We start from the raw sequence: 14,856 nt of genomic DNA, 5'->3' as shown, positions 1-14,856 counted from the left end.
GCTGCTTTCCAAAGGGAATTAAAAAAAAAAAAAAAAAAAAAAAAAAAGGGAGGGGGCAAGGTGGCAGCTTGAGACAGAAATAATCTTTTTTAAGTTGGGATGGAAAAAATAGGTGCCCTGTCTAATGTTATTTGACCTTGATGATCAGAAACCAAGCAGGTAAGTCTCACAAGTTCCAATTAATACATTTTAAATGAACATCTGTCCACCTGATGACAGGGTCGGTGTCTCCTGCTGAAGAAGGAAGAACACTACCTCACAGTAGAGAGGGGGGGATGCCTCTGATGACTAAGAAGGGGAGACCCCGAGACTACAAGACTCAGGGAGGGGGAAGCCCAGGGACTCCTGCTCGCTGGATCACCGCTTTCGGGACCTCCCGCTACCTAAGCCCCCACTTGCTGGGGCTTCCCACCACTGGGCACCCCACTCGCTGAGCCTCCCACACATTGGGCACCACGAGTGGATGCCCAGCCTTGAGGAGGAGGCTGTGAGCACAGAGGCCCCCCCAAGGCACAGCCATACCTCCCCTCCCCGGGCAGCATCCAGAAGACCCTTCCCCTACATCAAAAGAACCCTGAGAGCTTGAATTGCCCACACAATGTGACTCTTGAGTCCTCTGATGATCTCTCAGCTTTCTAAGCGTCTTCCTTTCTTTTCTACCTCAAGATGAGTAAATAATCTTATACTCACTTAACAGAAGAGGCACCAAACTCCACGACTTACCCAAAATCACGTTGCTTCCCGTTGGTGTCCATGCCATTTGCAGGATGCCCCTATCCAAGGCAAGAAGCAACACCAATATTAAGAGATTTGTATTTTATGTTCATCTCTGATGTAGCCTCTCTCACTTAAACACTGTGGTTTGACCTCTCCATCTCAGGTTCACACAATGCAGACAAACCAATCCCCCAGGAGCTGCAGGATGAACATAGCTCATCTCCAGGGGGTTCTGCAGTGCAACAAAGGTTTAATTAGTTGAGGAAACTCGTAGCACTACAGCTGCAACACTACAGACAGGACCACACCAGGGAAACACCATGACCACAGCAATACTCCAGCTTCCCAACATAAGCACAGCAACAGTGTTCACACACTGGGGGAGCGCCAATCTCCTGTCCCCGTGAGATGTCACTGCGAGGACAAAACAAATTCAAAACAATCCCTGTGTTGAATTCAGTCACTCCTGTGGGCAATGCAGGCCCACGCTGTCGTGGTGGAGCCTGCAAGGGCTGGGCTTGCCACTGCTGTTGGGAGCAGGGCCCCTCACCACAGACCTTGGTTCCCTTTGTGCAGGCAAAAGCAGCTGAGGCCACAGAACTGTCTGAAACAACCTCAATCACCTGCCAGCCCTAAATGGGACATTTTCATTTTAACCATCCAGAACTGGTCAGAGCTAGCTCTGCCAGCCTCCATAATACAAGGTACAACCTCACAGAGAGTCCTCTCCTTGCTTTGCTGCTCAACTTGCCTCCTGGGTGCTTGGGGACAGGCTGTGTGATGTAAATCAACCTGCTTGAGGCTGGATTTTTCTAGGACCAGAGGGGATTTGGCACCTGTAAAGTGCCAGGGCAAGGTGACTCCCAGAAATACCACAAACCAGCCCAGCAGGCTGTACTGAGGAGGGAAGGATGCTCCTCAGCTACATACACTCTGCCCCACCGATAAAGGCTACCAATAAAATCCTTCACACCTCTGAGGCAGTGAGAAGATCCTAGCAGCACCTCCCAAAGACCCGCTGTGTGCCTGGGCTCTGACATCTCCTTCCATAGGGTGTCTTCAGCTCAGCTAGCCATTTGCAAGCAAATCTCACAGCAGAAAGCAAAGTCCTGTCTAGCAGAGCAACAGGTTCATTGATCACAGCAGCCAGCACATCTTCCAGCCCAGACAGGGACAGGGATTTGTCCCCAGCTGCATCTTTGCAGAAACCCATCCATCCACCACCGCACAGCGACAGGAAAGAAGAAACAAGTCAGACAGCAACCACTGGCGTCGAGTCAAGCAGTACCCAAGACTGCTGCAGCGTCAGTCAGCAAGGCACAACATGAACCCCCTCCCAGGAACATGCTGCCTCACACCCAGACTCTCCACACATGAGTCTTTTGAAAAGGGAACAGCCTTAAATCATCACTCACAAGGGGCAGAAATGGAGATAACAGTGAGGGAAATAGTTCTAAGGAGAGGACAGCAGCGAATTTAAGTAGTGGCTTCTTTCCCCGAAGCAGCATTAGCAAAGCTGACCCAGCTGAGAACAGTCCATTTCATTGCAATGCCTTGAGTTTGAGGTTTATGATTTTGGTCTGGGGCTCCTCTCAAAGGCCCAGATGTGCCTTATTGCCATCAACAAGGCAGGTGGGAGAAATTAAGGGCACATGACACTTGGTCACTAAAAAGCACCAGCTGCAAGTGAAAGAATTATCTTTGCAAGGTCAAAGGTGTAGCTCTGACTCCCTATTTATCTTCAGCACCGCAGAGGCGAGCAGGTTGTGCTTGTAGTCTCATATAAAGAAAATGATAGCTTCCTGATTTCTTTACTCTTTCCACAGGATGGAGCAAACCCTTGCGGACAGGTGAAAGGTTCAGAAGGCTGTTTGATGGGGGCAAAAAAAAAAAGAAAAGTAAAACATAGCCAGGAGGGATAGCAGTGCTCGTGTATTTAAAACTAGTTGTGCTGGGCGCTGCTCCTGCCTCTCGGGTTTAAAACCGGGTGTGGAGGGAGGTTCGGGTGGGCGGCTGCCCCTATGGACGACGGCTCGTCGCTGGAGCGGTACCTGGAGCGCTGCGGTAGGGAGGTAGGTAGGAGAGAAAAGAAAATAAAAAGGGAAAAAAAATTTCCTCTGCGTTGGCCGGGAATCGAACCCGGGTCAACTGCTTGGAAGGCAGCTATGCTCACCACTATACCACCAACGCCGCGGTGGTTTAGTGCGCCCGCCCGCACCTCAATTCCAGCGCCCGGGTCGCCGCGGGGGCTCCGCGCTGGCCCGGTCGCCACCCCAGGCCCCGCCTCGCCCGGGGGAGCAGCGGGCGACAACTGCCCGGAGGAGCCCTGGGGGGGCTCGCTGCTGGGGAGGGTGCTCCTCGGAATGCTGCCGCGTTTAAGGTCTTGCGGTGGCTGTGGGGACCAGCCTCTGTACTGGGCTGGGGCGGCACCGAGGGGGTGGGAGGCTCGGATCTCTTCAAGCTGGTTGCTAAATGTTTGCGAAAACTTCTTTTTTTTTTTTTATGTATATTTGGATTAGCCTTCCTGCTCTCAAGTGGTTGCAGACACAACAGGGTGAGAGACCAGGAGAGGGCTGGACTCCACAGCTGAGCATCATCTTCACCTGGGGAATGCAACTTGTTTATGTTCACCCTGTTTTAAGCTACTTTTCAGCTTCAAAAACTACTTTTCAGCTTCAAAAATGGCTTTAGCACAGGCTGTTTAAATTCAGAGGCCTCCTATTGGCAGCCAGTAAAGCCCCCTGAATGTGGCCCTATAAAGTATATAATGTGGTGAGGCATACCCAGGACTTTCCAAATGCTACTGAGCTTTTTGTATTTCAGGCTTTCTGGGATACTTGATAATAGTAGATGTGTGAGGTATCTCCGCAGACGGAAAAAAATATCCAAGCTTAAAGCAGCTGGATTTGATTTACATGTACCTGAGTTGCAGGGGTTCCTGCAGTGGAAGTGAAAATGGCTGTTTCCCCTCAAGCTGCCTCAAACTTAGTGATCTCAGGCAGGATCTATGTGTGAAATCTCCTTCCTGGAGCTGCTGGGAGATGTCCAAAGCTATGCAGTTGATGGGGCCTTCAAGTGAAGTTAATTAACCTAGAGTCTATAGCAATAACCCTTGGCAGCCAGCCCAATATAAACATGGTCTTGTGCCCCCTTTCACAGCCTCTGAGCATCTGTCCAACAAGAAGGCAATCTTCCCCAGCACTTAACCCTATAAGGGCTTTTTCCCAGACCAATTATATGGAAACCTGATGAGAAAGGAAGACTTGCTTTCCATTTCTACCTATTCTATGCAGTTTACTTTCTGTCACTTGTTTTTAAACTTGTTTTACAGCTGTCTAATACTTCCAGCCTTATATAGCACTCATTTCACCATCAGCTTCTTTCTTTAAGCTGTGCCACAAGCTGTGGGGGTTTTTTTGACTGTTATATTTATCACAGTCTCTGATGCCACTTAGTATGAGGTGTGAGTAGTCCTCCAGGCTCGCAGTGATGAAGCTTTTTTTGTACCATCTTCTCTACATCATGGTTCATATAAAACGTTCCTAATTAGCTCCTGTACAGCTAAGCCTTAGTCCCCTGGAGGTCTCACAGAGACTGTGCCTTCCTTCCCCTGTTGCTAACTTGAAAAGTATCTATTTAAAAGAGACGCAGTTTAGTTATTCGATAGTATATTGTTATTTGTATCTGACCTCTTAATTCTCAGGTAGTGCTCCTGGATCCTGTTTTGTAAAGAGCCAAGGGGTTAAGGAGTACCTAGTCTTATTCAGTACCACCCTGCCCCAACTGATCTCGTATGAGGCTCTGCATCTACAAGTCTGTTTTAGAAGCAGTTTTGAACTTAGGTGTTCACAATGCTTTCAGAGCTCGTCCTGATCACATTTGCATTCAAGCCAGTAAGGGTTCTCTGGGAGGATTTGTCACTTAATAAGAGTTTTCCAAGTGTCCACAGGCAAATCTACTGCCCAGTAAGTAGGAGCAGAGATCTCCCCATGTGCATAGTTGCGTTGCTAAGTGAGCCGATTAGCACAGCACGTAGAGCAGCAGCAGCTCAGGGCTGAAAAGCCTTGATCTGGAAACCCTTCTCCCGCTGGAGCTCGGGCAGTTGCTGCCAACTCGAGGGCCTCTGTCTTGTGCACTGTTCCCTGTTCTGATTTGTGCTTGGACTTTTCAAGTCCTTTTGGCTTTCAAGCCCAAAAAAGCCTAAATGAACACAAAACCTCTTGTATGGATCATCTAGTCCAAGCTGTCACCTGCTGTGGGTATTGGCAGAAACTACCTTCTTGGAAGAAGCTTTCCACTAACTAAAGGTTTATGCCTTAATGGAGAAAGGAATAAATCCTTTCCTCATCAATATTATGATGCCTTTTAAATAGCTTTTCATAATCAACAGCCGCTAAAGAAGGACATTAGTATGCAAGAACTTGCTTGCAGATATGTTGCATGCTTGATCTGGGAAAGGATGCTGGCTTTGCTGTCTCTCACTTGAATTAGTATGGTGACCTCCTCCAGCTGAAACAAATTGCTCGTGATTCTGTGAGCTGCTGCCCTCTGTTGTACAAATCCAACACAACACTGACATTGTCCCCTGGTAGCAGGGAGAGGAAATAGTCATATACTGAATGGGAGTTAAAATCGGCCAGAAAGTGCTAGCTGTCTCCCTTGGAAAAACTCATGAGTAATTATGTTGGTTATGTGAAGAACTGAGGCGTGGCAAGGGCTGTGAAGGACACAGTGCCAATACTGTACCTGCAGTCACTGCTGCAGGTATTTCTCAATTTGTGGTATTACAGGAGTACTCTAGACTGCCTTTGAAGTATGGTGGGGAAACGCCTATCTCTGCTATAAAAGTTTGTTTGTCTATTAGCTTATAAAAATCCAGGTAACAACGTGCTTTCAAATGTTAAGACTATTCTTTGCTATAAGGTGCATGGGGTAAAATTATTTCAACTTTTCCATCAAATAGAAGATTAATCTTAATTTAGTCTCCCAGTTCAAACAAACGTTCTAACACAAGATCTTTAATGACACTTTTTCTTAATTCAAGGATGACTTCTCAACTAGTCCTCAGCTGTTTACTCCCATGAGCCCTTATGATGTAGACTTTCCAGTTCAAACAACTGAAGATGTGGTGTTCGGTTCTCAATTTAATCAGCCCAAAGAGCTTCCTACAGACTTCTCCTCTGTGGATCTCAGCTTTCTTCCAGATATTACCCAAGATAACAAAGAACAAAATCTGTCTGAAGATGGTCATGAAACACAAAAAGAGCTTGATGAGTCAATATCAGGAAACAAGGACGGCAGTGTCTTCATGGGTGAAAGCAGCACATCCTGTCCAGATGGAACTCCTCCAACTCCTGAAGCATCTGGCGGGTCTCCTTCTCTGACACAAATGGCTCCTATGACCCCAGTGACACCTGCATCAGAAAGCTCTGGCATAGTTCCTCAGTTACAGTAAGTTTATGTATGTATTGTATATGTGCATATGTAATAGTCATAGTTTTGCTTAGACTGCAAGGTACCGCTCTTACTTCTCACTTAAAGAATGTAGCAAGCATGGTTTGGTCTTAAATAAGCCCGCTTGGAAACCTAGGGGGACAGTTACTTCTCCTGGAGAAGATATGGAGCAAATGAACTAATAATATCAGAAGGCAACTGGATAGTGTGCTGATCAATGCAATACTAAAATGGAAATGACACAGAACAATACACAACTTAGCAAAATGGGGGAGAGTGGACTTTATAAACATGCTCGGTGAGTGAGTATCTGAAATGTCTCTGGCTTGTTAAAGGGGGGAAAAAAAAAAAATCTCTTTTGGGAAACAGGAGATGGAGTCTCTCGTAGGGAGAAGTATTTGGTAGAAATTCTTTATATATAGTATGTACTACTAGTTACCTTGGTCTGCAGGATGAAAAGACAAAAATACTTGAAAAGGAACATTTCTTCCACCAAGGAGAACGTTAAGGATGACAGCAGACTCCAGGGGTTTAAAGATGTTTTTGCTCAGAAAAGCAAACTGACAGTTTGAACTGAGCAAGAGAAAGGGGCATGAAAAGAAAGGTGAGAAATTCTGGCCTTGTTAAAAGATTCTGTCCTGTCTAGTGTGGAGCAGCTATGGAGTAGATTATACATGTAGAGAACAACATAGCCTCACCTACCCTACCTTAAGAGTGCTATAGTAACTCCATAAACACTCAGTAATGGTTCAATTCAAAGCTGTAAGAGACTTCAGTGATGTAGTTATTGGAAGACACAAAAACTTAGCATTCAGGGACTAATACTTCTGTATCTTGTTATATCTCAGAAGCTGTAATTTTGGTATTGAATTACGTAAGTTTTGCCAAAAGTAGCTTAATGCTAGAGTGGGAAAGAGGTAGGCAGGAAATTAGTTGATGGCAACTATTAACTGGAATGTGACTTCACATTAAACTAATCACGTTGGGGGTTGGCTCTGCAGCAGCTTGCTTTTGCACTAAGAAAATTCCTCTCTTATTCCTCAGGAATATAGTGTCAACTGTAAACCTGGCTTGTAAGCTAGATCTGAAGAACATAGCTCTGCGTGCCAGAAATGCAGAGTATAACCCAAAGGTAAATCTTAAGGATTCAAAGCTTTACCCTCGATTCCCTTTCTCAGTGCTGATGGATTCTAATATACAAATTCACCATGAGCTTTGTACTTTTTCTAATAGCACTGTATTGACCCACAGGGGGAAGTCATAAAAATCTGGAACTTGGGCCTGTTAAATGAAAGGAAATATAGGGGACCCCAAGGAGATTTTTTTTTTTTTCCTTGAATAAAGCCCTAGCAATGAGATGTTACTGAACTGTTTATGAAAAGAGATGACCTCTGTGGCCAGCTACCTCCAGCTGATATGGCTCGAGGAGCCCTCACTGGGGGGAGGAAAGATCTGCCCTGAATCTCTTGGCTGAGGAAAAAAGAACTACCGGAGTCAAAGTGGTGTTACATGATACTCTAACAATTGGCCTAGACTGTAAAATCTCGCTGGGAATAATGGGCTTTCTATAAGTGACTCCAGATTGCACAACAAAATGTAAGGGACAAGGCAATGGTCCTGTGACTGTAGTTTTAAGTCCTTTGGCCCTAGAGCAGTGGAAAATAACTTCAGGGTGGTAAATAAACACTTTTACAAAGTAAATGCATACTGTGTTCAGCTTTGAAAGTGACAATTCTTGAAAGAATGAACAGAAATATAGTACCAGCTAAATCCTGCAGCTAGACTGTGAGGTCTTCCTTCAAATTTGTAGAGGTTTGCTGCTGTCATCATGAGAATCAGGGAACCAAGAACAACAGCCCTCATCTTCAGTTCAGGAAAAATGGTCTGCACAGGAGCAAAAAGGTATTTTTCCTTCACTTTAAGTTCTGGGTCTTGCAGCTATGCCTATATTCTGATGAAAAATGACAGAAGACCTTGTTTAAATTATCTAGCAAAGGGCTGTCGTTATTGCAAGGAAAAAATGAAGCCCTGGTATTGAAAAATGTCTAGCTTTCTTCATGATGGCAGTTTAGTAATTACTGAACTGTGTGCTTCTGTCCCTGAATATAGATTGAGCTGAGCTGACATTAGCAGAGAAGCTGCTAAAATGCCCAGGAATTGTTAAGGGCTTATTTGCATTTCTCGCTGACTTTAAAGTGAGTTAGGACATAACTTGTGTCTGTCAAGTCTCTCTTCAGTGTCTGTGTTCACTAGTCAACACATCTGCCTCTAGAGAAAAATGGGAATTAGAGAAAAGCAAAGATTACTTCTGTACTTGGAAGCTTTTCTCAAGTTCATCAGCTGCCTTGGTTTTTATGTCCCTAAGCTGTCAATGAGATAATGCATTGACTTAGACCTCTTCTCCAAGCCCTACCACCACCCTAAACTAGCTAGATGATTGTACTGGTGTCTGCAGTCTACCTCTTAGATCAGCTCTGAGAAGGTGTTGTAAGGAACTGAGAACCTTCTGAAGAGGGGAACTACTGAGTGATGCCACGTGCTCCAGTGTGGTCAAACAGACCCCAGGAATGTGAATGGCAAAGTGCCTTACTCCTTTTAGCTCACTGAAGTGGTTCTGGGCATAGAGGCTTGCAATTTTGAACAGTCGCATCTTTTTCTGGAGCACAGATTAGCGTGGTGGTGGCTCTAAACTGACTTCCATCTTGAGAGCAAAAGAAAGCACTAATTGAAGCTGTTTTCCCCTTCTGCTCTGCCTTCAGTGAAGAGCAATCACGGCTCGCAGCCAGGAAGTACGCGCGTGTGGTGCAGAAGCTTGGGTTCCCTGCCAAGTTCCTGGACTTCAAGATACAGAATATGGTTGGGAGCTGTGATGTGAGGTTCCCCATCCGGCTGGAAGGCTTGGTTCTCACTCATCAGCAGTTCAGCAGGTATGTGGAAGTTGGTGTTACAACCCCATGCAACTTGGAGCAGTGTCTTTGTAAGCTGCAAACAGATGCAAATTTTGAGGCTGTACAAGCCTGGCAAGAGTCATAACTAACTGGATACTGAATATCAAGCATGTCTTTTTCCTCACCAAATGACATGCTTGCTGGTTCAGCAAGCATGAAGTGGCTGTCGATGCCATGTGTTACAATAAAGATAGTAAGGTTTATCTTCCAGTTGCCAGGATGACGTATGGTAGCTAGCAGTAAAGCTTCCAGGGCTTGAAACCATGACTGACACAATTCAGCAGTGAAGGGCTCTTCTAAATTGCCTCTCTGTTCACTGCTTTCTCCTTGCAGGGACACCATAAACACCAGCTTTAGAAACCTTGCAACTGAGAGCATACTAGACAAGTATTCAGTTACTTCTGGGGTAAACTGGATGCACGTTAAACCTGCTTAAGATGAAGGGATGAAGAACTGCAAGAAGCTCTTGGGTTCTTTGCTCAGTTGGTTAATGAAGATATTCTCTTTTCTAAGAGCTTTCTTTGACCGTGAATATTGTTGACACAATCTTCAGTGTTGCTGCATATCAGCAGTGTGCACTAGAGATTTTCACTCATCTGAGCAGTGTTGGTGTGATCACAATTTTACTACTCCCCTGTTATTGCCAAGTGCAGTATCAAATCTTAGTGGGTATTTTTCTTCACTGCAGACTATGTCAATAGGAAGATAACCAGTCTCGATTAAATATTTCACGTTTAATTGGAGCAGCTCTTAAGCTACTTGAATCTGGTCTATGCCCTTGCTCCATTGTGAGCCTTTAATACTAAGCAGGCCTCTTAACTCCTGTCAAACCAGGTGCCTGTCTGCAAGAATAAGGTTTCTAACCTTCAGGCATGAAGACAGACTGCAGTAGCAAAATACAGAACTGAAAATATAGCATGTTTCTGGGGTATCACTTTGGTTCTTTCTGTCTGGATGTCTATTAGCCATCAATTTAAAGTAAACCTGTAGGTGAGTGATAGGCGTGCTGTGCCTTCCCGATGGGCTTGCTCAGAACTAGTTACTGCCATCGCTGAGGAAAGGATGAAGATTTTGGCACTGACAAAATCAAAATTTAGTTGTGTCTTTATTAGCTCTGCATTTAATTTGGGGACTAAATATATATTAAAGATTCACTTGGCTGTCATCTCGCCTTAGTTGCACAAGATGCTTCCTGATAAGAGCTCTTTTCAGACTAAGAAGGATTTGAGCAGTTTGAAGATTACAATAATGGTTTCAATGCTGTGGAAAGTCACATTCAGAAGTCTTTAAAAGTAAGCATGAAGAACTCCTACCAGCTCCAGATGGGATTACCAGGTTTCTCTTGATGTTTAAAACCTGACCTGCCTTTCTCTGGGTAGCTAGCTACAATCTGTGGGTTTAATTACTCTATTGTTAGTATAATTAAAGAGCACTTTATGCATACAACACTGAAACAGTGTTGGCGTTTTACTAACCTTACCTGCTTGCTTTGAAACAGCTATGAACCTGAACTATTTCCTGGACTAATTTATAGGATGGTCAAACCAAGGATCGTGCTGCTTATCTTTGTGTCTGGAAAAGTTGTACTGACTGGTGAGCGGTCTCCCTCTGTATATCTTTAATCAAGTGCTACCACATCTTCTGAGAAAGTGTTTAAATTGAACATTAGCTAAACTAATGTCTTGCCACAGTAAAGCCACTCGGCGATCTTCTTAATGTCTACTGCTGCTTATCTGTGTTTTCTGCAGATAAAAATATCAGTATTGTTGCACTAGAATATCAGATTGCTTCATATAGCAGTTCAGATTTCCATGTCATTAACCTTGAGTATCTTTATCCAAAGCATAATGCCCTGTGTCAATGTACAGAATCCTGAGAAGATGTTGACATGCTAGTAACTACTCAGTCGATTAAATACGAAAATCACAATAAGCAATTTAAAATTGCTTGGACGGGAAGCAGACTTCTTAAAACACTTCACTGACTACATTTAGTAGGCATTATTAGAGGAAAGGGTGGAGATGTAAGAACTTGTTCCAGACTGTTTGGCAAAACTCTCATGAAGCAAAAGCCTTGCTGAGTAAGTGCGCTCAGCAGATAGCTGTGCCTCAGATCCCATGTCAAAAAAGTTGAATTTGTGAGTACATGTTCCTAACACATTCTTTTGTAAAGCTCGTGAAAATACTTTTATTCAGATGTACTGAAAGGTAAATGGTACTTGTTCCCAGAGGACCCAATTGCTGTATGTATATTCACAACACAGCTTTGAGGTATGTGAAAGACAAGAGAAGTGTCTGCCTTAAAGATTCCCACAATCATAAACCATGAATGAGCCCAGCTAACTGAAGAATGGGGCACGGAGTACAATGCCTTCCCCTCCAGTGTCCCCCCCGCCTTCTTCTTAGGTCCAGTAAAATCATACTGGCCAGTTCCATGCCACTGATACTTGCATTTTGGGGTTGTCTAATTGCAACACCCAGTGTGCAGCAGGCCCAGCACTGGGCCCAACTAGAATGACAAAACTGAATTTGCTGAGCTGTGAAGTTTTCTTCCTTATCAAGAAAGTAACTTGAAAGTAACTTTATTTTTGAAAGTAAAAGTTGTAGTAACGCAGATGAATTAGTCATGTCCAAGTGTGTTCTGAGGGAAAGATTTGCACATTCATCCTGAGTGGCACTTAATCCAACTGCTAGTTCATTTAAATGCAGTTTTCTTGTAGCTAAGGCTTGTTGCACTAGTGTGGTAGAGTCGTGTCACTGCCAGGGAATGTTCCTGCCTACTGCACTACAGTCAGGCTACAGGCCTCGGTACTAAAGATTTGCTTGCAGTAAGATGGAAAAGGCTGGCTTTGAAATTGCAGGTGCCCTAACAAAGCTTGAAAATAGAAAAGCTGCTCAGAACTAGAGGATGGGAGTTCTTAAACTGTGGATCAACTTCCAGTATTGGAATAAATGTCCTTCACTTGTTTCTATCTTTCTACTTACCAACAGGCAGAGCTGTTACTCTTAAGCAGATAAAGCCATAGTACTTCCAGTTGCCTTTTTTTTTTTTCCAAAGTCAATGTTTTGCACCTGTCAGGAGTAGCCAACTCCTGTTTTGGTTCTATAGATTAAACAAAACTAGTCTTAAAGCAAAACAAGCTAGAAATTATTCTTTGAGGAGGCAGAAGTATGAAAGAAAATCTAACTTAAACTAATAAGTTGCTTTTAAACTCGTGTTTCTTCATGGTTTTTAATATTATTAGGTTTTAATTGCACTCAGTTATTCTCAGTAATCTGTTAAGAATTAACTTGTTTTTTCCTAAATGTCTTTCTAGGAGCAAAAGAACGTTCCGAAATCTATGAGGCATTTGAGAACATCTACCCCATTCTAAAAGGTTTCAAGAAAGCATCATAACATGGCCCATAAAGCAACTAATAATAATAATACATGGGTTTGTACTACTATGCGTGGGACAGAAGCAAGGGTGTTCCTGGACACAGTTGTACAATTGTGGATTAATAAGCAAATGATGCTATTCTGAATGCTGTAAGTGCTGATGCCTTTCTATAGTTTGTGAGATGCTTTTTTGCTTTCAGATTAGCTGTCTGTAACCCACTTGAGTTCTGACACCTTCTGTCAAGCTGAAAAATTTGCCAAACAAATGTACTTTTAATATAATGTATATTAAGGTGGCACTTAAAAGTATTTTGTAATAGAAACCCTGTGTCTTTTCCCCTGTTGAACAGGTGAATCAACACTGCACTTCAAACTAGCTTTATGAAAAACCTCAGCTTTAAGTGTACTGAAACCTAGCTCCTGAAATGTTGTATTTTCATGTTTAAACTCAATACAAGATAGCTGACAAAATCCAGCATAGTTGTTTTCAGTGTTTTGAGGACACATACCAAATCCCTCTGATCCTACTGGTTGCATTAACTCTTGTGTGTAGTGATGCTGGTACTCCTTATACAGAGAAGACATTCAAGGCCCCTGACAGTGCTGGAACATAGCTAGAGTCTGTGGGTGGAGGGGTTATGACACAAATTAAGACTTTAACAAAATGGTACCCACTTGTATTAATGAAGTCCCCTCAGATGATGAGAGTTTGTTGCTTGGCCCAGACAAAAACATGCTGGTTAGGAACTGTCTTTAAAATGGACTTGAGAATAGAGTGGGGTTCTTGTACTTTGTGTTATCTCCAAGTGAACGCAAGGCTTCCTTTGCAAAAGGTGTCATGCGCAGACTGGTGACGTGACTAGGAGCAGTGTGAAGATTATCCCCTTGGCTGTTCTGGTACCTCCTGTGATTCCCTAGAAGCAAGAATTTTTTCCAGAACTGGGCTTTGGAGCTCCTGGGGTTTGTCTTGTGTCCTCCCCTTGCTTCCTGCTGAAGACAGAACAGATCTGTCAGGAAGCTCCCGGCGCCACTAGAGGTTGCTGTTAGATGACTTAAGTGTAACCCAGGCCAACAGCTAATCTCTGTCCTTGCTGGAAATACCCACTATGGGCAATGGCTTAATACAGAACAGGGTGTCAGTCTTGCTGGGCTTGGTTTTGCTGTCACAGGTTTATTTCTGATCCGGTGAGGATGTGATTTTTCACTTCTGTGTCTGTAATATGTCTCTCAAGTGCTTTTATAACTGTGTCTCTGCTCCTCTGGAAAAAAAGTTTGAAAAACTTTAATGCACTTCCTTATGATAAACTGGTTTTAACTATGTTATCAGTTTCTTTGTCACAGTCAAACGGTGGATTTCCACACTCAAATCTACTCCAAACAGAGGCTTACTTTTCTGTTTGTTTTCTAACGCTGTGGACTTTCCACAGCTATGGGCTGGACTTTTATTTGCACTGTAGCTGTAATTGCTGATAAGCTTGAATTACAATAATCTTTTGCAAGTGAAAAACAACCTGCTCGTATTGGGATGCTGGAAAAAAATTATCTAAGATCAGCCCTCTTCAAGAAATTGCATTTTAATTAAGAGCTTGGCACATAATGTCACCAGTAAAGTTAATGCTATTTAAAAGTATGGATAAAGCCTTAAAGATAAGAAATAGGCTCTGTGCGTTTTCACCGAGATACTGGTTAAGTTAAAGCTTGCTATGGTAACTCTTGTCTTAAAAACAACTGTTGTGGTTTTACCTATGTAGTGCCATTCATGCAAGTGTTTTGTAGCACTTAAGTACACTAGGAAAGGAAAGCAATGTAGGCTGGAATTATCTTTTCTGAACTGGAAGGTGTTTTCGGGTGGGGTTTTTTTTGTTGGGTTTTTTTTGGAAGGAGGATATTACTTTAAGTTGTTCTGGCTTGTGTGGTCCCAAATTGCCTGGCGTTTCCTTCTATATTGTGACACAAAGACCCTGCTTCTACATACTAGTCAATGATACCCAACTCCTGATTCTGGCTCCCACCTTGAGGCTGGGGGGAGGAAACCCATTAGTCTGTCATTCTTCGGGTTGTGTATCAATATTTGCCACATATACAATTTTTTTTTGTGATGTTATTGTAAATACAGGGAGTGGCCTTGTTACAGTAGCCCACGCAGCAGTGTTACTGACTGGCTGTGGTGCAGATGGCCCCCTCGGGACTGTGAGGAGCAGAACTGCCCTTGAGGCCCCACCACTGCCCTGCTACAGGTCCCGGTCTCCTACACGGGGAACCCCAGCGCTGCCTCTCCTGGGTTCCAGGCCAGCAGTGCCTGTGTGAGGCCCCTGAACACCCAGCAGAATGCAACCCCGCTCCTCCTTGCAGTAAGCAG

At 43.9% G+C, this 14,856-nt stretch overlaps 1 protein-coding gene and 1 non-coding gene across 2 annotated transcripts; one reads left to right on the top strand and one right to left on the bottom strand.

The window, feature by feature from the left end:
• Nucleotides 1-2,738: 2,738 nt before the first annotated feature.
• Nucleotides 2,739-12,515, top strand: TBPL2 (TATA-box binding protein like 2). Its single transcript, XM_033009789.1, has 7 exons — nt 2,739-2,789; nt 5,762-6,168; nt 7,216-7,303; nt 7,982-8,073; nt 8,931-9,098; nt 10,618-10,712; nt 12,436-12,515. Exons 1-7 carry the CDS (start codon nt 2,739-2,741, stop codon nt 12,513-12,515), a joined length of 981 nt encoding a protein of 326 aa, XP_032865680.1.
• TRNAG-UCC lies at nt 2,836-2,907 on the bottom strand. Its single transcript has one exon. It is a non-coding gene; the product is annotated as a tRNA-Gly (tRNA).
• Nucleotides 12,516-14,856: the final 2,341 nt, after the last annotated feature.

This window comes from Tyto alba, unplaced genomic scaffold, assembly GCF_018691265.1.
Source record: "Tyto alba isolate M040663 unplaced genomic scaffold, T.alba_DEE_v4.0 Super-Scaffold_29, whole genome shotgun sequence".
NCBI lineage: Eukaryota > Metazoa > Chordata > Aves > Strigiformes > Tytonidae > Tyto > Tyto alba.
The sequence above is the reverse complement of the archived record's forward strand: the minus strand, read 5'-3'. Positions and strand labels throughout refer to the sequence as shown.

What these genes read in the sequence shown, in the direction of transcription:
- TBPL2 (XM_033009789.1), top strand. Translation starts at nt 2,739, where the DNA reads ATGGACGACGGCTCGTCGCTGGAGCGGTACCTGGAGCGCTGCGGTAGG. An exon ending in ATGCAGAGTATAACCCAAAG is followed by an intron (nt 7,304 to 7,981) that starts GTAAATCTTAAG and finishes TCAAATTTGTAG; the next exon opens with AGGTTTGCTGCTGTCATCAT. An exon ending in TGGAAAAGTTGTACTGACTG is followed by an intron (nt 10,713 to 12,435) that starts GTGAGCGGTCTC and finishes ATGTCTTTCTAG; the next exon opens with GAGCAAAAGAACGTTCCGAA.